Source organism: Syngnathoides biaculeatus, chromosome 6 (genome assembly GCF_019802595.1).
Source record: "Syngnathoides biaculeatus isolate LvHL_M chromosome 6, ASM1980259v1, whole genome shotgun sequence".
Taxonomy (NCBI): Eukaryota; Metazoa; Chordata; class Actinopteri; order Syngnathiformes; family Syngnathidae; genus Syngnathoides; species Syngnathoides biaculeatus.
The window spans coordinates 31583417-31609036 of NC_084645.1; the positions used below are offsets into that span (position 1 = coordinate 31583417).

The 25620-nt window shown below is 41.1% G+C and overlaps 3 protein-coding genes across 5 annotated transcripts; 1 reads left to right on the forward strand and 2 right to left on the reverse strand.

The window, feature by feature from the left end:
* Nucleotides 1–1813: 1813 nt before the first annotated feature.
* LOC133501801 (cadherin-related family member 5) lies at nucleotides 1814–14670 on the forward strand. The gene is made up of 17 exons (XM_061821781.1): nucleotides 1814–2052; nucleotides 2795–2900; nucleotides 2972–3186; nucleotides 4579–4635; nucleotides 5128–5220; nucleotides 5295–5381; nucleotides 5470–5580; nucleotides 6100–6270; nucleotides 6367–6457; nucleotides 6529–6635; nucleotides 7984–8184; nucleotides 8266–8397; nucleotides 9332–9410; nucleotides 9491–9681; nucleotides 9752–9772; nucleotides 11027–11308; nucleotides 11390–14670. Exons 2-17 carry the CDS (start codon nucleotides 2831–2833, stop codon nucleotides 11951–11953), a joined length of 2472 nt encoding a protein of 823 aa, XP_061677765.1. The 5' UTR covers nucleotides 1814–2052; nucleotides 2795–2830; the 3' UTR covers nucleotides 11954–14670.
* calub (calumenin b) lies at nucleotides 13059–20875 on the reverse strand. 3 transcript variants are annotated; one of them, XM_061821782.1, is made up of 7 exons: nucleotides 20720–20875; nucleotides 19209–19461; nucleotides 17548–17741; nucleotides 17310–17476; nucleotides 17168–17228; nucleotides 15441–15637; nucleotides 13059–14999 (listed from the first exon to the last, which is right to left on the reverse strand). In XM_061821782.1, exons 1-7 carry the CDS (start codon nucleotides 20868–20870, stop codon nucleotides 14895–14897), a joined length of 1128 nt encoding a protein of 375 aa, XP_061677766.1. In that variant the 5' UTR covers nucleotides 20871–20875; the 3' UTR covers nucleotides 13059–14894. The 3 variants fall into 3 exon arrangements, with proteins under 3 accessions (XP_061677766.1, XP_061677769.1, XP_061677768.1); XM_061821785.1 differs by having other exon boundaries at nucleotides 20632–20758; XM_061821784.1 differs by lacking the exon at nucleotides 20720–20875 and adding an exon at nucleotides 20569–20711.
* Nucleotides 20876–21252: 377 nt separating this feature from the next.
* On the reverse strand, nucleotides 21253–25564 carry gtf3c6 (general transcription factor IIIC, polypeptide 6, alpha). Its single transcript, XM_061823142.1, has 6 exons — nucleotides 25409–25564; nucleotides 25030–25110; nucleotides 24864–24927; nucleotides 24264–24308; nucleotides 24070–24177; nucleotides 21253–22244 (listed from the first exon to the last, which is right to left on the reverse strand). Exons 1-6 carry the CDS (start codon nucleotides 25532–25534, stop codon nucleotides 22153–22155), a joined length of 516 nt encoding a protein of 171 aa, XP_061679126.1. The 5' UTR covers nucleotides 25535–25564; the 3' UTR covers nucleotides 21253–22152.
* Nucleotides 25565–25620: the final 56 nt, after the last annotated feature.

Genomic DNA, 25620 nt, shown 5'->3' on the forward strand with positions numbered 1-25620 from the left:
CATAAAACATTTAACTGTGCAGGCAATGTCGATCCATCCGTTTTCTTCGCTGCTTATCCTCACAAGGGTGTGCTGGAGCCTATCCCAGCTGTCAATCGCAGAGCACTGTTAACTGATATTGTCCTTCGACTGCAAGGAACCAATGTGAATTGAGGGTAATAATGTGCTACCACGACCAAGGTGTTGAAATCTATCGGGGGAAAAGTCCCTTTCAAGATGCAGGACATCATTTGGCCGATTTCTTTGCTTTGACTTGTGAGCATGATTAGGTATGGTAGTGGTGAACTCAAGTCAACTCACTTCACAACAATCAGGAGTTTGGCAAATTCTTTACATAGCATGCTGTAACTAGTCGCCAGCCAATTGCAGGGCACACTTAGACGCACAACAATTTGCACCCACATTAGCACCTCTGGGGAATTTAGAGCCTTTCATTAACCTACCATCCATGCATGTTTTGTCGTTGTGAGAGGAACTACCTGGAGAAAATTCAAGAAGGTAAGGGGAGAACATGCAAACGCTACACAGGCAAGGCCAGATTTGAACCTAGGTCTTCAGAACTGTGAGGCAGATGTGTGAACCAGTCGTCCAAATGCACACCCATTGGTCCCTAACTACCACCCAGCTCTCTCCTGACATCTAGAGGACAGATTACATCAGAGTGGCCTGTTGACACCCAACCTGATGGAACACCAAGAAAAACAAGTTAAAGCAGGTGCATTTCAAAGCTCACCGTGTGTTTTGTAAACCTACATGACCACAGGAATGTTTGTCCTCCATTGTGCACTCCACTGTCGCCTCGATGAAAGTAAAACATGTCTGCACTAAAAGCCCCAAAACAAGCGGGTTAGCCGTTTTCATCTCTGGAGCCCTTTGAAGACGTACTTTGTGTCCGTATATGCAAGCGTGCATGGGTGAATTAGGATATGGGTTAATCTTCAGAAGGTAAAGGGCGGATGTTTGATAGCTAATCCATTGTCAGCCCTTGTTAGTGCTTTTGTATCACAAATTAAATAAATCCAGCGTTTGAGCGGACATTGCGGACGTTAAACAGGGTCCTAAAACTGGGCTCCACGGACTCCAGGTCCATGTGCTGCAGCTCTGTTTTTTTGGGGGGGTGGGGGGGTGGGTGCATGAAAGCACATCATCATGTCTAGATAGAAGGCTACAAAAGGATTTGGCTTATCTAAGTTCCATACCCAAAGGGCAGCCAAGTGGCTGAATTAGTTTCTTCACCATTCTTGTCACCAATGTTCTGCAAATGATCTACTCTACTCTACTACTCAATGACTGCCAGGGACTTTATGTTGCATTGCCTTTACCTGAATATATCAGTTGCCCCTTGTGAGGATACGCGGCTAAGACAGTGGATGGATGGATGGCTGTAATATAACAAGAAAGAGGTTTAGACCTAGTGTACAGTATTGTATTGTATTCAACACGCTAAAATTAGTGATATTTCTTCTTTTTGTGACCAACTTGGAAAACTATTTTCCCCACTCTGGTTTGTAAGTGGCCGACAATTAGTTTTTTTTTATTCCTTGCTGAGATTTATTGCTGTTGCAGAAGATTCAAAGAACTGTTCTTTACTTGGAAATTATTGCAATGAAATATACAAACACAAAACTTGCCTGACTGATGGGCCTCATTTGCATAACAATCTATTTATCAAGGTCAAACAGCATCTTTTCAGCCAGACAAATCTCGTAAATTCACTGATGGCAACAGTCTGGGCCTTCGGTGCCAATGTCTTGCCGGCGTCCTAATCTGATTGGCTCCATTTTACCCCCTGACCAGGTAAGTCCCACCCCCTGGAGGCTTTATCCCCTGATCTGACGTTTATCCCTGGATACGCCCCAGTAAGATGCTGTCTGCTTTTTAACGTGTGTGGGCGGAGGGGTTGGTGGGTCGGCCGTGTGTTGTCCTGTCGATGTTGTTTAGTTGTTGCTCTAAAAGTGACATTTGCTTGCGTTTGTGAGGCAGCAATGCGTTCGCCACCCGATCGGAGGACATGGACTGACGCACCTACTGCCGAGGATTTGACAGCTGCTGGTCAGTATGGGAAGCCATTTTTTTTATATCCTTGACATCCATCTTCACATTTAAACTAGTACACTATTTGTCCTGACTAATAAGACAATTCCTTGAACACCGGTTCTCAAACCTTTTCAATTATTCAGATCATCATCATGACAAGAATATAATTGTTCATCTGAGACGAGAAAGCAGCTTCATTCCTAAAAACGTTGATTTAATTTCATTGTAAGCCACCATAAACATAAGGCAGGGTTTCAACATTAAAGCGAGGGTTTGCAGGTTGCAATCATTTGCCATGGACTCCCTCACACATAGCCAGTCACCTGCACACAACCCCAGGCTCGTGCTGACCTGTTAACTTGGGCTTCAGGAGCTTTGTCGAAACTCTACTCTGAAAAAAAAAGTCCTCCACCAGTGTTTGCTAAAAGCTAGGCATAAGATTTGCAGACATGAGCAGAGCAGCCGGATCCCAGGTAGCTGACAGGATTTAGAAGTGATGCGGATTTAGCAATAATTTCTTTCATTGATTGTAAATTCCAAAAAATAAAACTGCAAATCCCGCGTATCACCCATAGATAATCACTCCACAAGCAGCACAACTGCAACTTATGAGTACTTTTTTGCCGCTACTAGAGGAAAATTTGGTCTACTAGTACATACCATATATTAGCTTACTTCACATCGGTCAGTCAACTAATAGGAAGAAGACATCATTCAGTCTACTTGTAGTTTCTCAACCCTAACTTGCATCATTCAGCTACCTCAAGATCCTGAGGCCAGTCTGAGCTCTGCGATGGCCGTCGTCGCCGTACTGAAGTGGAACCCCACACTGACGCTCCTCCTGTATCTACGTGGAGTCGCAGGTACGCACGTCACAATACCCTCCATGAAGTCACCGAGTGCGTTATCGAGAATCTTCTCGTGTGGGACGCAGGGATGTCAGGATGGGGCGGTTGCTTGGACGGTCAGGACGTGCACTCCAAGGTCGCGGAAAACAGCCTCTGTGGAGAAGTGGTGGCGGACCTCATCGGGGACCACCCCATGGAGGGCATTGAGTGGAGACTGCACGGGAAAGATGCCGACTGGTTCTTCTTGGATGGAGGAATCGTACATTTGAACACTTCACCGGAGAAAGTTCTCGACCGAGAGGTATTTCACTATGAACTCTGAATTTATGTGCGTCAACGTGATCGACTTAAATGGCAGAACATGAGCGGTGAAAGCTTTAGGAGCCTCACAATCTGGCCCCTGGCCGACTGCTTGAAAGTCAAAGGGTCAACTAGATTAACTGTCACTCTTGTCTTTACTCAATCACACTAACAGTTAAGAGTCTTATTAATGTTTCGCTTTTATACAGTACCTGGCAAAAATATCTTGTGAAATATTCCCCAGCCTTCCATGAGGATTTACAGAAGTATAGAGCTTATAACGAAAACAATCATTAAAAAATAAACTAACCAATCAACCATCACTCAGAGACTTGACCATGCCATTAACAAACAGCTAACCTACCAAAGAAGCGCAATAAAAACAGCCAAATAACTAACCATTTAGTGAAAACGACGAAACTAAAAACTAACATTACAACTAAGAATCCAACCACCAATTGAACAACTGACTAAGAAACCGGATACCTAACAAAGGACAAAAATAACTACCCATAACCTAAGAACTAAGACATCAACCAATAATTTAACAAATGAACAAGCAACTATCAAATTTACTAACCAAACAATCAATCATGTAATTACGCAACTGAAACACTAGACATCTAGTCAACCATCCAAAACTAAAAAAAAGAAAAAAAAATAGAAGCGGTAACTTCAAAGTAACCAAACACAAAATGAACTGATCAAGCAACAAAACAAAACAACAACTAAGTAAGGAAAATGAGTAATAAATCAACCAAATAATTATCCAGTCAAACACAGCAGTCAACACCCCAAAACAATGCAAACAAACAAGCAATTAAATATAAGACACCCAACCAGAAGAACAATTCACCAATTAAGAACTCAGAAGTAAAAACTGATTAAAAAAAAAAAAAAAACAAGTAATCCAGCCAACAGAAAGCTGACCAGGTACTCAACTAAAACTGAGTAACAACTTGTTCACGATTGAGAGCTTCCTGTTTAAATAGAAGTTGCAGTGACACCGTGATCAACTTAGAGACCGACATACAAATGCACGAAATGGCCCTGAAACAACCAAACATAAAAATAGAACTATTGAACCAAAAAAGCGAGTAACAAACAAACCAGCTAACTACTGGTTATCATTCACTCAACTAACCAATACCCCAAATCTAAATAGCTATATTAACAACCAACAAAACCCTGCCAAAACAATCAAGTTTAAATAATGATGAGTTAACAAACCAACATACTCTACAATCCATCAAGTGATCAAGCAACCATCCAACCAAACTAATGTATAGCAAAGCAACCAAATAAATCAATAAAACATCCCAAAAACCAATCGAGCAACCTAGCAGTTAGCCGACATGCTTGTCTTGCTCACAAAGACCGTCTTATGTTTCAGCTGCAGGGTCCAGTCCTGATGGCGGAATTGTCGTGCTTTGAAGACGATGTGCTTCAGGTACACTATCAACATTAAGAGTAGTCGCAAAAGTACTCACACTTCATGCTTACAAGTACAGACACCTTTTTCTTTAGAGGAAAAGATGTTGGTACGGTGGTGTAGCTGGAGAGCATTGGCCTCACACTTTTGGGTACCAGGGTTCAAATCCTAGCCCTTCCTGTGTAGAGTTTGCATTTTTCTCCCCGTGCTTGCGTGGGTTTTATCCAGGGACTCCAGTTTCCTCCCACATTCCCAAAAATGTGCAACATTAATTGGACATTCTAAAGTGCCCCTAAGTGTGATTGTGAGTGCGACTGTTGTCTGTCTCCATGTGCCCTGCGATTAGCTGGCAACCAGTTTAGGGTCTACCCCGCTTCCTGCCCAATGATAGCTGGGATGGGCGCCAGCACCACCGCGACCCTTGCGAGGACAAGTGGATCGGAAATTGAATGCATGAACGTTACTGCCAGACAATGAATAAGGTCCATTCTCTAATGTGTGCCACATCAGAGCGTTTCCAGGATTGTGGTGGAGGTTCTCAATGAGAATGACAACTGGCCCGAGTTTGCGGAAGACACCATCCAATCTGTTGTCGTCAGTGAGGTACGGCACTTAGACAGAAAAAAATGATTCAGAGTGATTGCTTTGTTGTGCCCATCATGTGTTGTGTCGTTCAGCTGACTCCAGTCAATACGCTGGTGTTTACCATCCTTGCAATTGATGCAGACAATGACCAGATCATTTACGCCATTGACCCGTCCTCTGTAAGTTGATCTCCAATGAATAATATACCACCACAAGGTTGAGACAATATCTATAACCATGTATAATGGATCCAAATGTGTTGCACAGCCTGATGCAGATTACTTCAAAATTGATCTTCCCAACATCGGTGCTGTGAAACTTGCCAAATCTCTGGACTATGAGACCAAAACTCAGCTTTTTCTCACCATTCACGCCTCGGTAAGATCTCTTTTAATAAAATATAAAACATGGATGTTTATTGCCACAGGGGCAGTAGGGTGGTCTAGCAGGTAGCAAGTCTGCCTTGCAAAGGTTTAATGATTGGGATCTCAACTTTGCCCATCCCGTGTGGAGTTTTGCATGATTTTTACATGCTTCAGGCACTCTGGCTTTCTCCCACATTCCAAAAACATCCAAGTTAGCGCCACTGAAGCTGCAAATGGCCAGCAACCAGAACAGGGTTACCCATCCGCCACGCTGCCCTCCTCCCATTTCCAACTAATGTCCCCAAAAGTTATATAGGTTAACTGAATAATCTAAATTGCCCATACTGTCAGTTTGTTTGTCCAAATGGTGATCAGTCCAGGATGTACCCCACCTCTTGCCCAACGTCAGCTAGGATAGAAGCCAGCTCACCTGCCTCCTTAATGAAGACAAGCGAAATGAAAAATTAATGTATCTAAAAATGCTGCCGACATCCACCCATTGAGGACTTGAGAGTTTCACTTTTTGTCACAGGAAATGAACACGGCAGAGCATTTCAACACCAGCACTGAGATCACGGTTGACGTCCAGGACGGTGATGACCTGTACCCTCAGTTCCTGCCATGCACACTGCTGTTCCAGGACCTCACCAATCGGATATGCACCAGTCCCGTGTACACAGTCAATGTCACAGAAGGCAAAGAGGTTGGTTGTACCCTGGCTTTAGCCCGTCCATTTTGTATACGAGTTGGGCCATAATTTGACAATGGGCCTGTTCTGTATTGTTTTGTTCTGATGTAGGACTTTGTGCTGGATTTCTCTCCCGGTCCTATCCATGCAGTGGACGGAGACAGAGGACTCAAAGCCACACTCAGTTACGTCATCCTCTCAGGTAGTGCAGGAAAAATTGTTAGTGTTAATGTTTTTAAAGAGACTTTTAACCACGCTGTGACGTCTGTCCAGGGGACGACCATGGTCGATTCCTGATGGACCGACAGACTGCGGAGGTGAGGTTCACGCGGGCGGTGAATGACAGACTCGCCACTCCGGCACTGCATCTTCAAGTCATGGTGAGAGTGACTTGAGTTACGTATCAAAAAGAGCAATGCCTTCTCGAGAACAAAACATTCTCCTTATTTGCCTTTTCTCAGAACATTCACTGACATTTACATCAACACTAAGATTTATACATTGTCTAAATTCCAATAATTAGTCCATAAAATATTATTCAATTATTCCCACCATTCTTTTCTCTTCAATATGTAGCGTTTACTTTGGCTGTAGTCCTTCCAGTATGCTTATGTGGGGATGTTGGATTTTTTTGTCCATTCAGATTTCAGCCTCTTATATGTTCCTGTGTCTATATAATCTGACTAGAATAGAGCCTTCAGAATCAGGAGAGTTGGCCAAAGTATTGCCAAAATTATTCACTCACCTGCCTTTACTCACGTATGATATAAAGTGACTTCCCCTTCTTAATTAACATGGTCCAATATGACATCGGCCCAACTGTTACAGCTTTAACTCTTTTGAAAATGTTTTGTATCAGGTTCAGGAGTATGTGTAAAGAATTTTTGACCATTCTTCTAGAAGCACGTTTCTGAGGTCACACAGTCCATTGAAAGCAAACTCTCATCCATGTCTGGACCATGTATGCCATGTATGTTCCTTGCTTTGTGCATTGGTGCCCAGGCATGTTGAAACAGGAAGGGGGCAGGGGCCATCCCCAAACTGTTCCCTCAAAGTTGGGAGCAATGAATTGTCCAAAAGCTCTTGGTATGAATCCTGGAGAGTTCCTTTCTCTGGAACTAAGAAGGCATTTCCTGACAATTCCATGGTCTAAACTTTGTGGCAACAGTTCTTCTATTCGTAACAGCACCAGTACACAAAGCAAAGTCCACAAAGGCATGGATGAGAGAGTTAGTTGTGGATGAACTTGTCTGGCCTTCACAGAGTCCTGATCCCAACCTGACAGAGAAACTGTGGTCTGAATTCAGTATAGTCTGAGAGTTAGGCCTTCCCGTCAAACATCAGTCTGTGACCTCACAAATGCACTTGTAGAAGCATGGTAAAATATTCCTGAACTTTGTGGACAGCCTTCCCAGAAGAGTTGAAGCTGTTATAGCTGCAAAGGGTGGACCAACGTCATTTTGAACCCTACAAATACATTTAGTAGCCTGTACCTCTGTAATGAAAGTGTCGTGCATTTTTTTTTTTTTTTTTTTTTACATTTAATGTTGTCACCATGATATTAGACAAATTCATAACGGCTCCACATGTGATGTGGCACGTTTACATGCAGTGATATTGAGTTTTTGTATGGTATTGTTTTTCTATAATAATGACGAGGTAGTGGCGGGAGCTGGCTTCCACCACCGAGTACTTCCTGCCGAACTTATTCGATGTGTTAAAACACAGGCCTTTCAGGATGACGACCCCAGAAAGTACTCTGTTGCCACGGTGCTGGTCCGCGTGCTGGCGGTGAACCAGTTTCATCCAGTGTTTGACAAGCCTGAGTACCAAGGCTTTGTGACTGCAGGGAAGAGTCCCGCTTCTCTAGTTTATACCTACGGCAACAGAGCGCTTATGTTACATGTGCAGGACCAGGACTTTAAACATGTAGGTTCACCGACAAAACATCCACAGTACCGGTACATTGAAGTCCTTGGGTGTTCCATTGTACTCCGTCTTATCCCGCAGGGATTTAATCCGATGATCTACTTCACCTTCAGCCCCACGTCCAATCACACGGGCATCTACCAGGTCACACAGGAGGGGCTTCTCATTGCCAGAACCAATCAGCTCAAAGCAAGACAAAAGCACCTTCTGCACGTAAGCCCCAGCAACCAATAATTGACTCAAGGCATGCTTTGCTGTCCACTGAAAAACAGTTGTGTGGTAAGGTAGAGGGGGGCTTGTGGGGGAGATAAGGATATGATCCCTTTCTGAATTTGTACAATTGCTCACTTACAAATAAATTAATAGTCATTTTATTTGCGTAAATGCCTAAACAAAAGGTAGTACTTGGTGGGGAAACTTTGATCGGCAAGCACAGTGGTGTGACATTTTTTGTAGTTGGTCACCAGTTTTGCATACAGCTCAGGAGGGATTATGGCCTACTCTTCTTTACTTTTAAATCCATGAAGTTTCATGAAAAGGGGAAGTTTCAGCTCCCTGAAATTTTTCTCTTGTGTCAAGGTCTGGAGACTGACTAGGTCACTTCATGACCTTAATAGTTTTGTTCTTGAGCTTCTCCGTTGTTGCCCTGGCATTAGGTTTTGGGTCAAGACCGACCCACAACCTATCTTCAGTGTTCTTGCTGAGTGAAAGAGGTTTTCACCTAAGATTTGACAGGGGGTGGCCCCTCAATGTGGTGAAGTCCTGTTGTACCGCAACACGTTTTCACCTACATGTTTGACTGTGGAAATGCTGCTCTAAAAAACGTTCATCCTTTAAATACAGGAGGTTGAGTTTATGCCAACCCTTATTTGACTGATATTTTGTCTGTTACCATAATCAATAAACCAGAAAATGTAGCATGTAATTTCTTTGTAATGGAACAAACTTAACGACAAAACAGCAGTTCAAGAAATATAAGAAAGAAAAACTCTAAAAGTAAAATGCAATGTCACTGGCCAAATTGTTCAAATAAAGCTCTACTAAAACAAGAAACTAGACTCCATAAAAGGAGTTTGATAACAAGGAGTTTTACAACTATATATGCTCCCTTAGACAAAAGTCACTCAACAATATCGATACGTGACAGGTAATGGCAAGAGACCGGGAGTCAGGCGACGCTGTTGTCTCTACTGTGGTGGTGGAGGTGTTATCTGAAAGCCAGTCAAGTAAGAACCTTACTGAAATGCCTCAAAAAGTGGAAAACTATAAAATACATAAAAGTTATGTTTGCACTTGAACACCACAGTTCCTCTGAGTGCGCTGATAGACGACCGTGCCATCAGCTGCACCCTTGGCAAAGCCTTGTTCCTGAGCACAGCCTTCCTGACGGTGGTCGGTTGCGCCACGGCTCTGGCTCTGTGGATCAAGAGGAAACACAAGGGCCATCTGGACCCACTGGAAAGAGGCTGCGTGGCCCAGGGCAAGCACCCCAATGTGGTGAGATATCTCCACAGTCAGGATCAGCTAATATATCTTGTGTGTTGAACGATGCTTGTTTTGTCCACAGAGCCTACGGTGGTTCCAGCTGGTGAGTACAAAATCTTGCCATACATAATTGGATTAACTGAACAATCTTTGACTGGCTGGCTGACAGTTTTCCCTTTTGAAGATCATAAAGAATGGCTTAAATAATGGCTCATTGGAAAAGGATAGATGGCTAGGTAACAGATGAATAATGAATTATTGATTTACAATGAGCCAAGTGATGGCTGATCAGTCAATGTAAGGATGATTTCAGCCGCATAGAAAAAAAATAAATGGGATGGAGTTATTATTATTATTAGTTAACAGCACTGAAAATCAGCAGTTTCATTTAAAAAAAAAAAGTTGATTAACTGATTGATGGGCTTGATTAATTGGTAATTTGTTGGAACGAGACATTGAAAATGATTTTTTTAACGGTTTTAAGTATGACAGGGTTATAAATTATGGATTGCTGCAAAACTGATCACTTCAAACATGGATGGTTTAGACAATTAACGCATTATATTGGATTGATCTCACTCTGAATGGATGAATTGATTGCTGCATGAATGACGTGGTGGGTGAATTGATGAATTTTAAGGTTACTGGTGAATGGATTAGCTAAATGATGAATAAATAATTGATAAATGTGAGGATAAATATGTTATGTTCAATTAACTTGAGAATGGCTGGATGAACCGATTTATAGACTGACTGATAGATGCATGACTGAATTGAAGAATGGATGATTATGATGGAAGGAAAGACAAAATTTCAAGTCAATTCATTGAATTCACAAATGGATCGATTATCACAGGACATATTGAAGACAGTGGATTAATGGATGGATGAATGAACTGATGGTTTGTTGAAAATGGCCAATTAATGGACAGAGGAATGGATTAATGGCCTGGTTGATGAGTATATGGTTGAGTCGATGAAAGGATGCATGCATTAATGGATAGGTCTATTGATTAAACTTCCATCTATGGATCAAAAACCATTCATCCACTATCCAAGCCGCTCATCTTCACAAGGCTTGCGGGAGTGCTGGAGCTTATCCCAGCTATCTATGAGCAGGAGGAGGGATACACCCTGAACTGGTTGCCAGCTAATTGCAGGGCACAGAGAAACAAACAAAGGGCAATTTATTCTGATCAATTTATAGTTTAATTTAAAAACAATTAATGAATGGCTAGATAGATGGATGACCGGACACAACTGACTAATGGATGGATGGATAAAATTGAATGTTGTTGGAATCGATAATGGATGAAGAATCCCAGCCACCCTGCTTAACTGTTATCTGCTATGTCAGGTGAATCCGAACAGCGGCACGCCACGGGTGGATGATGTGAGCTTCAGCAGTGAAGACTACGGAACCATCAACCCTTCATTCACCTTCACGGGAAAAGACCCTCCATCTTGCCAAGGGCCAGTCCAACACAACAACCCGACGGCTCCCCTTGATGCCACATTGAGGTTGTCTGAAGCTATGTGTACCACCATCACCTTCAACAACAGCGTCTCCACACCCACCAAAAGCCTCTCTTGCTTGACCACCTTCCGGCCCAACTCTGTGGAAATCAACCCCGTCGAGGCCACAAAACGTGAATCGGAAGTCGAGGCCAAAGAACAGGAATCGGAAGTTGAGGCCAAAGAACGCGAATCGGAAATCGAGGCCAAAGAATGCGAATCCGAAAGTCCTGCACTGGATGAAACTGTACCTTCCACATGTCTCGACTCGCAGACAAACACCAGTGAGGACCCCGTTGATAGCATGGCCAGCCCTTCGCCCTCTTCTGCGAGCATCCCTCACAGTCAGGCCCGAATCGCTTCTGCCGAGATAGAGAAACCTTTTGGCAAACCTTGCACGGCATCACCTCCAAACTCTGCGAACTCTCCTCTACTGTCTTCACCGTTTGCCAAACAGACAAGCACGCCGCCACCCACACCAGAGCAGGCCCCCTTGAAGGCCACCCTTGTCATGGTGGATGCATCACCTGAACCATCGGAGCAGAGGTGGAGTGAAGAGGAGGACCAGCCTTGCACGTCGCTGGATATGCCTGAACAACCGGAACACCAGGAGCAGCCAGACCACCTAGGAACCTCCCAGGATGACGACGGCTTTCTGGCCGATGAAGACGTCGATAAGAACAGCGGTGGCGAGTTGGATGAGGATGAGGAAGAGCTACTCAGGGTGATGTCCCGGTGTCAACCCATGTTTGTCACGTTCAGACAGTGATGGAGGGAAGTAATGCAGAGAGTGGAAACAGGGGACACTAGTTTATCCCAATATAGTCAACCTCCATGATTCCAAATTCAAACATCATGTAATTGACATTCCAAAAATTTGTTTGTAATTGCCAATAGTTGAAACCATAAATATACTCCAAACTATGACGTGAAAACACTTTTATAACATTTCAAACTCATCTTATAACATTGCTCTGAATAATAATATGGCTTATGGTTACGCTGGTGTTTGTCACTTTTGCAAGCTGTAACAATACTACTTACTAGATTTACATGTTTACATGTAAAAATCTGGAATTTCAAAATAATGCGTCGTTTGTCGTGCTTTTCAAAGAAACTCTTTGTGTAGTGCATGCAAATCTTCCAAAACCCAGATGGGTATGATGATACGAAGTGTAGATGTCAACAGAAGAAACACAAAAGCTAAGATAGGAGATCTGAAGATTGTAACAGCAAGTAGACTGGTTTTGGAACTATTAGTACATCTAACACAAGTACAGATACGGAGTCAGTCCAGCAGTCATGGCATTACAACGCCCATTCATTTTATGTACTGCTTATCCTCACACGTACTGGAGCATATCTAGGCTCCATGACTCCCTGAACTGGTTGCCACCCAGTCACAGGGCAGACATAAACAACCAACCATTCAGTCACATTCACACCTATGAGCAATTTGAAGTCTTCAATCAACCTACCATGCATGTTTTTGAGATGTGGTGGGGAAAGAAGAGTGGCTGGAGAAAACCCACAATAAGACGGGGAGAACAAGCAAAACCGTCACCACCTACCTACCAAGAGAAACAAATAAAAAGTACTGGTAATGAGTTATGAAAGGTCTCATTGGTTAACATTCTTACATAATCATATTATAAAAAGTTAACCGGTTCTAATGTAAAATGTCAGTACAATAAACTACTTAACTTACATTCTGATGGCAATTCTTCAACACGAGTTGTTTAAATTCCTCCATTTGGAGTGTCACAGAAAAATTGTAAAGCAAAACAGAAACTTCAGAGGCCAAACTGGGGTGTCGTGTGACGGCGGCCTTCGGCTTTTCAACATCTTTTGGAAAATAAATGCAGCAGCCAGGATTTAAAAAATTTTCCCAATGTAATTTTATTTTTAAGATGTCCTCAATCACAAAAACAGGACTTGATCGTCAGCTCAGTTGGCAGACAAACTACACAATGCAGTGAAAAATATTGATCCTTTTCAAATTCATCCATTTTTGCAGTTCCCTACTTAAAAATAAATGTTAATAGAAATCATATACATATAAGTGAATTTATAGTTTATAAATTGTGAAACATTTAGGAGGAAAAATACCCAAGTTACTTGGCCCTGTGTGAAAATGCCCCCCTAAAGCTACGAATTGGTTAGGGTATCACAGCGATTCGTCCATGCCCTGAAAGAGAAAAGCAGCCCAAGACCATCCCACCACATTTGACTGATATTTTTTTTTTCTGAAATGCTGTACTACATTTACAGGTGTAATTACACACTTCCCAAACAGCTCAACTTTCATCACATCAGCCCATAAATTTGCAAGTTTTGGGAATTAAAATGTGAGTACAACAATTTTGGGGGGAGGTGGGAATTAGTGGTTGTTTTCAACTTGGAAAACTGTCATCTCATTGTCATGTCGTGAACTTTGAGAATTGAAGGAATGGAGGCCCCCAGTTGTTTGGAAGTTGTCCTGAGTTCCTTTGTGGCCTCCTGAATGAGTCACTGCTCTCTTGGCATAATTTTTCTCCACTTGGCATGCTGGAATCTAAACGTTTACACCAATTTCCAGACTGTCAAGGATTTGGATTCTCAACTATTCTGGAATTTCATTGGAACATGTTAATTTGCTGCAGCTATTTTTTTTCCAAATTCAATTTGAGTAGCCATGCCTAATCAAGATTTAACAAAGGGGATAATTACTTTTTCCACACAGGGCCAGGTTAAGTTAGATTTTCTTTCTTCCTTAGTTGATATAATTTAAAAACATTTTAAGTTCCCTTAGGTTAAATTTTCCTATTTCTTTGATGTTATTAAAGTGGGGAAACTAAAAGGAATTTGAGAAGTGGGGGGGCAATACATTTTTCTTTGTACTGCATTGAGTTACAAAAAAGGCTTCTGCAGAGAACTGATTTAAAAGGGAAAAAAAAAACATCATATCACGCAAAATGATCGATCAACAGTGGTTCTCAATGGTGGTTGTGGTAAGCATAGCAAAGATATTTATGGTAAAGAAAAAAGGATTCTTTTGAGCATTTTGGCTTGGTACGCAAAACTGAGAAAATGCAAAAAAAAGGTGGATGTCATCAAAAACAAGTAAATATGCTGTACACACAAAATACATAGAAATTGAGGCAATGATCACAGGACAAGATGGGATTCTGTTTATAAATTTAGAGGTCTTAAAGCAGTGGCCTTCGCCACCAGGGGGCACAGATTGTTTCAATTCCCCACCCCAATTCTACTCCCTCTTTTACAAATTTTCAGTGCCAGCACCCCCCTGAACTTAAAAAAAAAGGGGGGGGGGCACACCCCAAAACGTTTGACATACATTATTTTAAAGTGAGAAAATGATTTAAAATTTGCTGTCGTCCAAATATATCATTCATGTGGACAGCCTAACAATACAATGTTGTTCGATTGGGCAGGGTTATCATCCAGTGCATTGCAAAAAAATAAAAAATAAAATAAAAAAAAAAAGCTGCATGCTGCAACCTTTGCTTTTTCGTCAACGATAAAATCATTTGATCAGAACGGGATCGAAGAATCAAACTTCGAAAAAGTAGTGTGTGTACACGTGCATAACTGGAAACAAACGTTAATAAATTAGATGACCTTGTGGTGAATACATAAAAAAACAATGATGTCCACTCTGAGGATAAGGAGGCATAGTGGACACAAAGTCTTTGTGGACGGCTAAGAATTTAGAACTCGTCGTGTCGAGTAAGGGCTTCTCCAAAGTCGGTGGCCTGGCTGCCCACAAAAAGGTCGTACTTGTCCACAATTTCAGCTTTGGTCAGGCGGCCGTCCTAGTAAAAAAAGAGTTGAAATAACATTATTTTGGAGTGCAAAGTTAGCTCCTACTGACGTGCACTGCTTCTAATAATAAAATCAATGCAAAAGTGGAGTTTGTCGGCCAAACTCCCCACTTTGTCAAAAAAGCAATAAGGTGCTTCAATTATCGTTAAGAAACAGATGAAAGCATAATAATTTTCATAATTTGTTGTGTATGGCAAGAAAAAAGGACAGTGGAAGGCAATTTTTTCCCCATTTTGAAGACTTTTCACTAAAGGTGTGTTGACAAATTTTTTACTAAAAGGAACACTTTCCCCAAGATGGAACACTATTACGACCATCATTATCTGTCAAATGAAAATATGCTGTTTGGATTATTCCAGTGATTTTAAAGTTATATTGCCCAACCCAAGCAAACAGCAATGGTGCAGCAGCGGTGAGGAACCGGGACTCACTTTGTCTGCATCGGACTCGTAGACCAAGTGCTTAGCCTCGGCCTCGGCATGGTCGTAGTCGTTGGGCAAGATCCAGTCTCGGGTCTCCTCCTTGTCCATCTTCCCGTCTTTGTTCTTGTCTCGGAACTCAGCGAACTGTTCCCTCTCAGTCTTCACCCACTCGGGCTCTGCCGCACCCTCCTGGCTGTACATGTCACCTGAGAAGTGGAGAAAAACATGATCAGGTTCTACTCCTGTTGTCTTTTTCCAACTAATCAACACTTTTACGTGTCCCTAATAAGGTAATGGACACTTTCAGTACAGTTGATGGGATCGGCTTTATATAAATAGTTTCTGCACCGTTTCATTCCTCTCAGTTTTTAGTTTCTTGGCGCATCACTAAATTCCCCGCAAACGCCACCGGACCGAATGCAGGCTGACTGCATCAAGGCAGAGGCTCCGTGGGCTGTGGACATCTCTGTCTTGCAGCACAGCAGCTATGACGGTCTGTCAAAATACCATATGTCCAAGTTAAATTTGATTGCGGTGAAAAAACATTTATGGATCCCTGCCCAAGAGAACTGTGCCATATCAGCACACTGACAAATTTTAATGAATTTAAAAAAAAAACAAAAAAATCGAGAGATGCTCTAAAATTATGAGAAAGAGCCACTGAAGCCTGTCGGATCCTGTGGGATTGTCTGCTAAAAATCCACCCTGCTCAATTGTAAAGTACTGTAATTTCCGGCCTAGAACCCACGACTTTAACACGCTTTCAACCCTGCGGCTAATTTGTGAATTTTTACTAACTAAAAAGGTAAGAGTGAGACCAGTGGAATGTATACACCAAGGAAGTGACTTTTACCGGTATGTTTTTTTTTACCATCCCTGTAAACACTACGCTAGCATTAGCACTGTGCTAGCGTGTTGCTGCTGTGTTCGTGCCGCGTCTCAGTGATTTAGGTATTTTTTTTTTTTTTTGTGCCACCTCTGTTAGTACTGTGCTACAGTGTTGCTACTGTGTAGCTGCCACGACTGTTTTGTTTGTTTTTTTACCGGAATGTTTTTATTTTTTAACCTGCCGTGTTCTTGCTACCGTGTTGTTGCTATGTTAAGCTAAGCTAAGGTATTAAAACTTTGAAAACTGTGTGCACCGTTTTTCTTTGTAAAGATCTTTCAATGTGGGCACGTGCGGCTTTTACACAGGTGTGGCTTATGTATGTACCAAATGGTATTTCCTTGACAAATGGGTGAGGCTTATAATTAGGTGCGCTCTGCAGGTCAGAAATTATGGTATATGCTCAAATGTTTGTAGTTAGCTACAGCCTGAATAACGCATCCCGGTGTTTTTAATAAAGTTAACTTTCTCTTACATGTCTTATGTGGAGACTCACATACAACACAGTGAGGCAATGAAATTAAGACAAATCTATCGCTTGTTGAGTGAGCTCAGTAACTCATAGGCATGCTAGCTCATCTCAAGACAAGCACCATTGTATAGGACTTGTTGACATTTTTGTTTGGGAGTGTACCGTCAAGATTTTTTTTTTTAATACATGCTTTTGCTTGATAAAGATTGAGAAACACTGCTCTTCACCATCATGGTGTGCCTTGCACTATTCAAAAAGGGGAAAAAAAGCACCTACTTGTATAGACTTCTATTTTGAGTGTTTACACAGAACAAGAAGTGTGCTTTCAATACGTTTTCAGGACAGAAACCTGACATTTTATATATGATATTAACTTACCAATATACTCTTCCAGGTCAATTAACCCATCGCCATTCTTGTCAATGTCCTCCATGGTTTCCTGAACGAGAGAAAAGCAAGCACGTCAAAGTGAATAAAGAGCGATTGTTATTGTTATCTGCGGGCTGTGCTTATCACTCACAAGCACCACAATGTCCTTCATGTGCTCAAACTCCTCAGGGTGAATGAAGGAAGTGAACTCTTCTTTGTTGGCATTCTGGTCTCCATCCAGGTCGGCCATCTTGAACCTCCTCTCGTCGCGCACCATCATTTGTCTGTAGCTAAAGCCGTCATCGGCATCAGGCTCATCTGCGGTCAAAAGTACGCAAGTGAGCATCGGCGGCATCAGGTCTGATTCAACTGTGGGTGAGGGTTCTCACCAAGAATGTAGCCATACGTAGCGTTCTTGTACTCCTCCCAAGACACCACGTTGTCGCCGTTGAGGTCGTGCGTCTTCCACTGCCGATCAACATCCTCGTAAATCCACCTCTTCTGCGCGTGTTTGATCCACTTCTTCATCTCCTCCATGGTCACGAAGCCGTCCTTGTCTTCGTCGATGCGCTCCACCAGCATTCTGCGGATAACATGAATGCAACGGTGAAGAGAAGACCTACACTATGGAAGATTTGTTTCAAAAGACTTAGCAGGAATGTGACTACAATGTATTCATCCTTCAGAACAGGTGCTTTACATGTGGTGCTTGGTTTATCAATTTTCTGATGAAAAAAAAATGTTTTCATTTGTTTTAAATTTGAACAGTGGCGCGGTGGGGCAGCTGGTAAAGCGTTGGCCTCACAGTTCTGAGGACCCGGGTTCAATCCCGGCCCCGCCTGTTTGGAGTGTGCATGTTCTCCTGTGTGGGTTTTCTCTGGTTTCCTCCCACATCCTAAAAACATGCAACATTAATTGGGCACTCTAAATTGCCCCTAGGTGAGATTTGAGTGCGGCTTTTTATCTCAATGTGCCCTGCGATTGGCTGGCAACCAGCTCAGGGTGTACCTAACCCCTGCCCATTGACAAGTGGGATAGGTTTCAGCACTCCCTGTGACCCTTATGAGGATAAGCGGCAAAGAAAATGGATGGTTAGATAAATTTGAACTTAAAAATACAAAAATATTAAATGAAAAAAATATATACAACAGTGGCACCTAGAGCCAGAAATTAGGATCCCAAAAACATGCTACTAATATGAACATAAATGCATTGGCAGGTAAAAATACAAACAAGGATCCTTGGTTGACAATGATCCTGACATAAAAGGTATCGATATTAAGGGTTACTGATAGGGATGAGCATACATTGTGACTCACCACAGGAAGCCACTAACTAACCACTATACTTATTCATTGCATTTGTTTTATATAAATGGCCAATAAGTGTTTTCCATACTAATATTTACTTTAATTGGAAATTAATTATTTCGATGTGTTCCAACTTGCATAAAAATTCAGGTTAGGTCAACACCATGGGTGTGGAACTCCTTCATAAAACTAAGGAACGTGAATAAGTACCAAAACAGCAAAAGCCATGGGCACATTGAACGCATCATTCAGAGGGAGACATTAATAAAAACATAACACGTGGACCGAAGGTCACAGTACCAAAGTAGAAATGGTGGTGTTAAAACAACAACAGATTAGACCTTTTATGTGTGCTTTTTTTTGTAGCTTCTCTCAAATGTTACAATGTTGTTCCAAGGAATTTTCCTTTGACAACCGTTGGATATCATCTTGCAACACTGATGAACCAGGCTGTAAATCTAATCCATCTTTGGAACCTTTTAGTAGTTTTTACCCCAATCAGTTTTGAGATGTTGGACTCCTTCCACAGGATGACCCAAGGTGAGGCAACGTGATGCTCAGATCTGCTCATTCATAATGGGCTTTGCTACAGTTCTGCTTGCACTTTTATCTTTGTCACATTTCCTATCCCAATCTCTAAGCAACCCACCCAAAATTTAATTTACATCTGCCTTTATTGTAACAGATGTAAAAAAAAAAAAAAAAAAAAAAAAGACCAATTTTTAGGAGAGCAACCTTACCCAAGTCGCTCCTTGCTCTCCTCAGGAGTGAGCTGGTCAAAGGTCTTGGCTTCCTCTTGGCCCAGAAAAGCTTCATGGTCATAATCAAAGTTTTCGGCATCGTCATGCTCCCGGTTGCTGAGTGGATCATCATGGTGGACACGATCTTTCTTCTCGGTGGGCTTGCTGGTGGCGTACACCACGCAAAGGGCAAAGCACATTAAAAATGGCCGCAGCTCCATCCTGCCAATAAACACAGCCAACCTCTTTTCACCTAGAGAGGGTAAAATGATGCATTGTGTTACATTGTTAACACGAGATGACGAATGATTAAAGCATGCCCATTTGTCTCTCTTGAATCATGCTGAGACATCTACAGACACATCACAGGCATGATAGAAAAATGTTTTTTAGAAAAATGTTTTTTTATCATTTCTCCATTTTTCAAGCAAATATTTCAAATGATCTAAAAATGAAACCAATTGGTCATTCATTATTAAGCAAAATATATTTTCTCGTGTATTTGTAATTGGTCTTTGAATTCTCAGCAGGAAACCCGATTTCTAATATTCCTGATAGCTCCACCCTAATAGCAGCACTACTGGATCAATTTTTCACTTGTGACAGGTCTGTTTAATGTCACAAGTGCCATCATATAGTATATTTAATAATTTTTCAAAGAACATCTGAACACATACAATTTTGTGGTGTAGCTTTATCTTGATTTAAAAGGGCCTGTGATGCAACTACAACTGCTTTTTTTTTTATACAAATAACTCGAGTCAAATCAAATTAATTCAATGCAATTCCAAAACCTTTCATCATGTATTTTGTCAAGTATATGGTTACCGATATGTAGAGTTGGGCTAAGTTTACATACCCTGGTAGATTTCTTTAGTGTCTCAAGACTGAACAAGAACCATTTCAATATGTTCTGTATTTTGTTTGTTAGTGCGTGTCTAAAATGCTTTTGTTTACTTGAACGCTATTGAAAGAACTGTACAATTAAATATTTTGCCTGATCCTTCATGTTTTCTTTAAATAATTGTACACATCTCACAAATTCTGCAATCAAAAGCAGAAACATCTGTATAATCTTCTTTCATGTACTACATAAAAGTTGGCTGGAGGTAGAAAGTGAAACTGTACGGTATTCAACTTGAGAAAGATAAAACGACAATGTCAGCAGATCGACAAGTATTCAACACCCCTACTTCTCGCTCAGTGAATATTAGAATTGCGCTCTATTGTGAATAAAGCATGAGAGCAGGTGCCAGATGGTAAGATGCATTCGTATAAACACGTCGATAAGTGACAACAGTAAGTTTGAAGTAGTTAGCATTAAAGTTGGCTGGGTGCGACGTTCCGCCGGCTAGCTTACCGCAACGTTAGCAACATTTTTATGCAACAGGGCTAACAGTAACTTAATTGCCAGGTTGCGCACCAGTAAGACATCCGCTAAGCAGTTGCGCTCATATTCAAAGACTTTTGGTTTTTGAAGCACACGTTTTTCTTCCACCATGAGCTCTTACCAACGTCTTGAGAAGTTCGTCGATGTGGCCGCCGAGTCAACTCTCGGAAACACACCCATGCACTTCCGATGGTCGAGCGCTGACTGGCCAATGACGTTGCGAGGACGCAGATGCCACGTCGCTGGCTCATTGGTCCACATCTTGTGAGCATTGGTGATTGGATTGGCCGAAAACCGCCACGTCCTCAAATGCGACCTTTTCCTTTCATTCAGACATCATTTTTAATTACGTGGAATCAAAGCAGGATTTATTGAAAGTATCAGATAACTTTTAGAGCACGTCACTTACGTTACAATGAAACGAGTGCAAAATAATCTAACCACAAAGCCATTCTATTAAAATTCCTTAACTTTTATCTGCCCTCTTGGTTATAGCCATAGGTTCTTTTTTTTTTTTTTTTTAATTATTGTTATTGTCAGTCTTTGGGCTCTCAAGCCTTATGTACCCGAATGTACACAGTGCATAAAAAAGACATTATCCCAAGCTGTATAGAAAATTAATGTATAAAGTATAAATACATTTTGGTCAAGCTGTGACTGTCCAACAAATTTATTTCAGATTTCTGAAAGCTTTCACACACACACAATAAAAGTGCAAATAGCTACTGTGCAACTACCCAGTGTTGTAGCCTTCATTGAAGCGCCACAAAATAAATGCCTTTTAAATCCCGACACCACAGAAAAAAGTAATCGTGACAAGACAGACAATTGATTAATGGATCACAAAATATGTGAAATCTGGCTCAAAATGTTAAAAAATTTTAGACACTGTTTGAGTTTTCTAGGCGCTGCGGGCATGTCACTGAGTGGTGAAAAACTCGCAATCAAATACTTTTTTTAAGAGCAACTCTGGTGCACACGTTCCAAGGTGCAGCCTAGGACAGAGACGAAGCAAGATGTTCTATATGAATATGAAAATAGAATATACATGCCTCGTTTTATAAAATAACATCTTATGGACAATAAAACCATGTAAAAAATGTATTCAGTTTCATGTCATCATTTTTACACACACTGTGGATTGTAGAGCAGTGTGAAGCATGAGAAAATTATCGACATCCGATGGTGGGGCGGTAGTAGAAAATTGAGGAAATACCTCTAAAGAGACTTATTATTGTACTGGAATGTGTAAAAATATTTGGCCACTAATAATAACACCTCAGATTCATTACTCTGCTCCATTTCTATGAAGACTGAGTGATGACATTTTTCTCGTCATTGATCGCCTCACCTGCTTACAGACAATGTGTCGAGAGTTACACACCTCTCAGTTGAGCAGGAATACAATAAACCAACAACAACAACAAAAATGATAGGCCATACTGTGCATGACTTACATCCAAATTTACAAAATACTGACTGCATATTTTAAACAAATTTCTTAAGTTCCACAACAACGAAACTTGTTTCTTCACGTGGAAGATCGTCGACGTCTTATCCCACTGGCAAGTCTTCGTCCACCTGTTTTGTTTCTTCACCTGACTGGCAGACAGTCTGCTCCTGCTTATTACTTTCACCACCTGTCCCTAATGAGAACCCCCCGCCCAAAATTGTACTGTTATAGTGTAATTGATATGATGACAGTGTTTTTCATTGTGAATCATTTATCTGTGAAACAAACATAAAAAAATATTCAACAATATGGACTGGATTTTGGCCAGTTATTCCATAAATCTCAAAACCACATGAACAAAATATTACACCGTAATAACATGTCACGTACATATTTTTACCAATGAAGAAATTTGAATATATCGTCTATACATATACACATACCTACATAAAAATTCATATATATACACCCTTTCACCTTCTCAGATATAAAATATAAAGTTACATCTACTATATGTTTAAGCATAAACAACACATTTTAAGTGTTTTTCCTTTTCTTTTTCCCGTTTTGTGAAGTTATTTACAAAATACATATTTTCCACATGTGTATCCTATAGATATATGCATATAATCTACATATAACATGCAGTCTCCTCCAAAAGTATTGGAACGGCAAGATCAAATCCTTTATTTTTCTTGCATACTGAAGCCATTTGGATTTCAGCTCAAACGACGAATATGGGACAAAATTTTTGAATTCCAGCTTTCATTTCATGGTATTTACATCTAGATGTGTGCAAAAAAAAAACTCAGGAGGGACCACCTTTTGTTTGAAACCACCCACTTTTCAAGTGAGCAAAAGTATTGGAACAGACATTAGTTAATTAACTTTATGTGAACAACATTTCCTATTTAGTAGCATAATCCTTCCTTGCAATAACACTATCAAGCCTGCGAGTCATTGTCTTCTCCGGACGGATTAATTTTGCATTTGCAATGCTTTTCCAGGCCTTTACTGTAATCTCTTACAGCTCTTGTTTGCTTCTGTGGGTTTCTCCATTCAGTCTCCTCTTCAGGAGGTAAAATGCATGCTCTATTGGGTTGAGGTCTGGTGATTGACTTGACCAGTCTAAAACCTTCCAGTTTTTCACCAAGAAGTCCTTTGTTGTGTTGGCAGTGTCCTTTGGGTCATTGTATTATTGCATGATGAAGCTTCTCCCGATTAGTTTGGATAAATTTTCGATGCATCAACCTTTTTGCATATTAGCATTAAGCTAGCAGAGTTTTAACATCTTTGTTTTCTGTTTAGTTTGACAGTAAACGTAAACTGGGAGTGACATCAAACAGCTAGAAGAGTTTTGGGGAAAATTGTGGACTGTCTGCCAAACTTGCTGCAGTTCAGTCCCACCATCTAGCGTTCCTATCTCAAATTATTGCTAGCAAGTCAAAGCAAAAAATAACAATCATCCAAGACTGGACTCAGATAGAGGCCCTGTAGCTCAGTGGTTAGAGCACTGGTTTGATAAACCAGGGGTTGTGGGTTCGTATCCCACTGGGGCCTCCACTCCCTGAGAAGGGTTGCGTCAGGAAGGGCATCCGGCGTAAAAATTGTGCCAAACATATGTGCGTTCATCTGAGATGACACGCTGTGGCGACCCCGAAAGGGACAAGCCGAAAGAAGAAACCAAGACTGGACTCAGATCTAAGGGAAAAAAACACTCGTATGTCAAGGCACCACAGCACTAATAGTAGTCAGTGTAATGACTGTATGACGTATAACTTTAGGTTAATTGTACCTTCCGCCATCAAGTGCAAGAGCCGTTTATTGTTGTACTTGTCATTATACAGTAATGACACAACTAGATGAACAGAGATACCTAAAACAGTAGTAAATAACTATTAATTTTAAGACCACTTAGGTGAAATAGGATAATGACACACCACAGTGGTTGGGTGTCTCTGGTTTAGATAGAATACATTGATTTTGATTTTGTACCACACAGCAATTTTAACTCTTGCCTGCGTCACTTTCCTTTTCCTTCTTCTCACTGAGGAAAATCCGCTGCATCATGAGTTTCTTCACTGTGTGACACTTGTATTTCAGCTCAGATCCGCTGCCTTCTATTCCTGTAGCCGCACAAACACAAAAGTCAAGTATGACTGCGACAAAAGTAGGAACCCTTCAGAGAAGTTGGGTAGTGTGGAGACTTTACCTTTGCCTGGCTCCTCCTCAAAGAGAACACATGTTCCGAGGGTATCTTTGGAAGTGGAAATGATCAGTAGTATTAGTAAAGAAAAAGCATTAGGATTTGTTATTATATCTTCACTGTATGTTTATTTTATATGATAAAAAAGGTGCAGGAGGAACAGTTTTGTTTCAATGAAGATTCTGTCATGACAGAGTGTGATAGCATCCTTTTATTTGATCTTTTTTGTGTAATTCATTTATGTAATGTCTCTGGCTTCAGTGGGAAGTGGGAAAGTAACACTTCTGTTTAATTTGATTCCATGGAGGTGACTCCCCTATAACTTACTACAACAAGGCCGTACCTATGAAAGCATGAAAACCTAAACAAAAGACTACCATTGTGTTTCACCTTTGTTTTTTATGCATCTTGATTTATTTGGCTCTTCCCTAGTGATGTTTATTTATTTTATTTTGTTCTGGTCCATTTGATGCATTGTTTACCTTACCCTTTGAAAAGAAGTAATACAATTCACAAGCTATTTCGTCTGTAAAATACTTTTTTTTCTGGTATTACCTGTGTTAGAGACATCTATTGGTTTCCCACAACTGTGTTGATTAATCGTACCTTCATATTCTCCCGCAAACACATACTGGCCCACTTGCATCATTGGCTGCTCACTGTCGATATCCTTGTAGATAAATGGAAATATTTTGTTTTTAAGAATCATAGAGATTGGGTGATGGCTATTTTCAAATAAATAAAACAACGTTATTTTTAAGTAAAAACTGACCAGTATTTTGCAGGTGCCGTGAGACTTGAACACGCCGTCATTATTTATGATTCCAGAGAGCTCGACGACAACAAGCTGCTCCTTGATACATAACATACGGATAATGATCAATCAAATTGTCCTTTTGTTTTTAAAACGAATTCAGACAGCATTACAAGTAAACCTACGCTAAAGATGTACTTCATACAAAAACGAAAATCATAAACATTAAAATAAATAAGTACATTTATTGTTTTGAAAATGTGCAGCATGCACAGCTCCCACGTGAAACCGCGTCGTATTAAACCCCCCCAAACACTACATTGCCTCGCCACACAACACAAGTGTTTCACTAGTCTAAAAGCAGGTATCTACATCGGTAATAGCACATACTGTATACCTCTTCTTCCCATTCGTCATCCATGTTTATTGTCCCGTTGCATCCACCCGCCGTCTGGGGTAAAAACTTTGGCTCCGTTACTTCCGCGAATACTACGGTGTCCGAGAAAACACTGCGGGCTGTCATTGTGTAGTTGCGGCTTTTTATCGCTAGATGTCACTGTTTCCCGTTTTGCAGTTATAACGTCGAAGGGAAGACTTTTGCAATGGGAA

What these genes read in the sequence shown, in the direction of transcription:
- LOC133501801 (XM_061821781.1), top strand. Translation starts at nt 2,831, where the DNA reads ATGGCCGTCGTCGCCGTACTGAAGTGGAACCCCACACTGACGCTCCTC. An exon ending in GTATCTACGTGGAGTCGCAG is followed by an intron (nt 2,901 to 2,971) that starts GTACGCACGTCA and finishes TGTGGGACGCAG; the next exon opens with GGATGTCAGGATGGGGCGGT. An exon ending in ATGTCACAGAAGGCAAAGAG is followed by an intron (nt 6,271 to 6,366) that starts GTTGGTTGTACC and finishes GTTCTGATGTAG; the next exon opens with GACTTTGTGCTGGATTTCTC.
- calub (XM_061821782.1), bottom strand. Translation starts at nt 20,870, where the DNA reads ATGCTCACAAGATGTGGACCAATGAGCCAGCGACGTGGCATCTGCGTC. An exon ending in TGAAGGACATTGTGGTGCTT is followed by an intron (nt 17,229 to 17,309) that starts GTGAGTGATAAG and finishes TCTCTCGTTCAG; the next exon opens with GAAACCATGGAGGACATTGA. An exon ending in TGACCTGGAAGAGTATATTG is followed by an intron (nt 15,638 to 17,167) that starts GTAAGTTAATAT and finishes TCCACTTCTCAG; the next exon opens with GTGACATGTACAGCCAGGAG.
- gtf3c6 (XM_061823142.1), bottom strand. Translation starts at nt 25,534, where the DNA reads ATGACAGCCCGCAGTGTTTTCTCGGACACCGTAGTATTCGCGGAAGTA. An exon ending in GTTTGCGGGAGAATATGAAG is followed by an intron (nt 24,309 to 24,863) that starts GTACGATTAATC and finishes CCACTTCCAAAG; the next exon opens with ATACCCTCGGAACATGTGTT. An exon ending in GGAAAAGGAAAGTGACGCAG is followed by an intron (nt 22,245 to 24,069) that starts GCAAGAGTTAAA and finishes GGTTCTCATTAG; the next exon opens with GGACAGGTGGTGAAAGTAAT.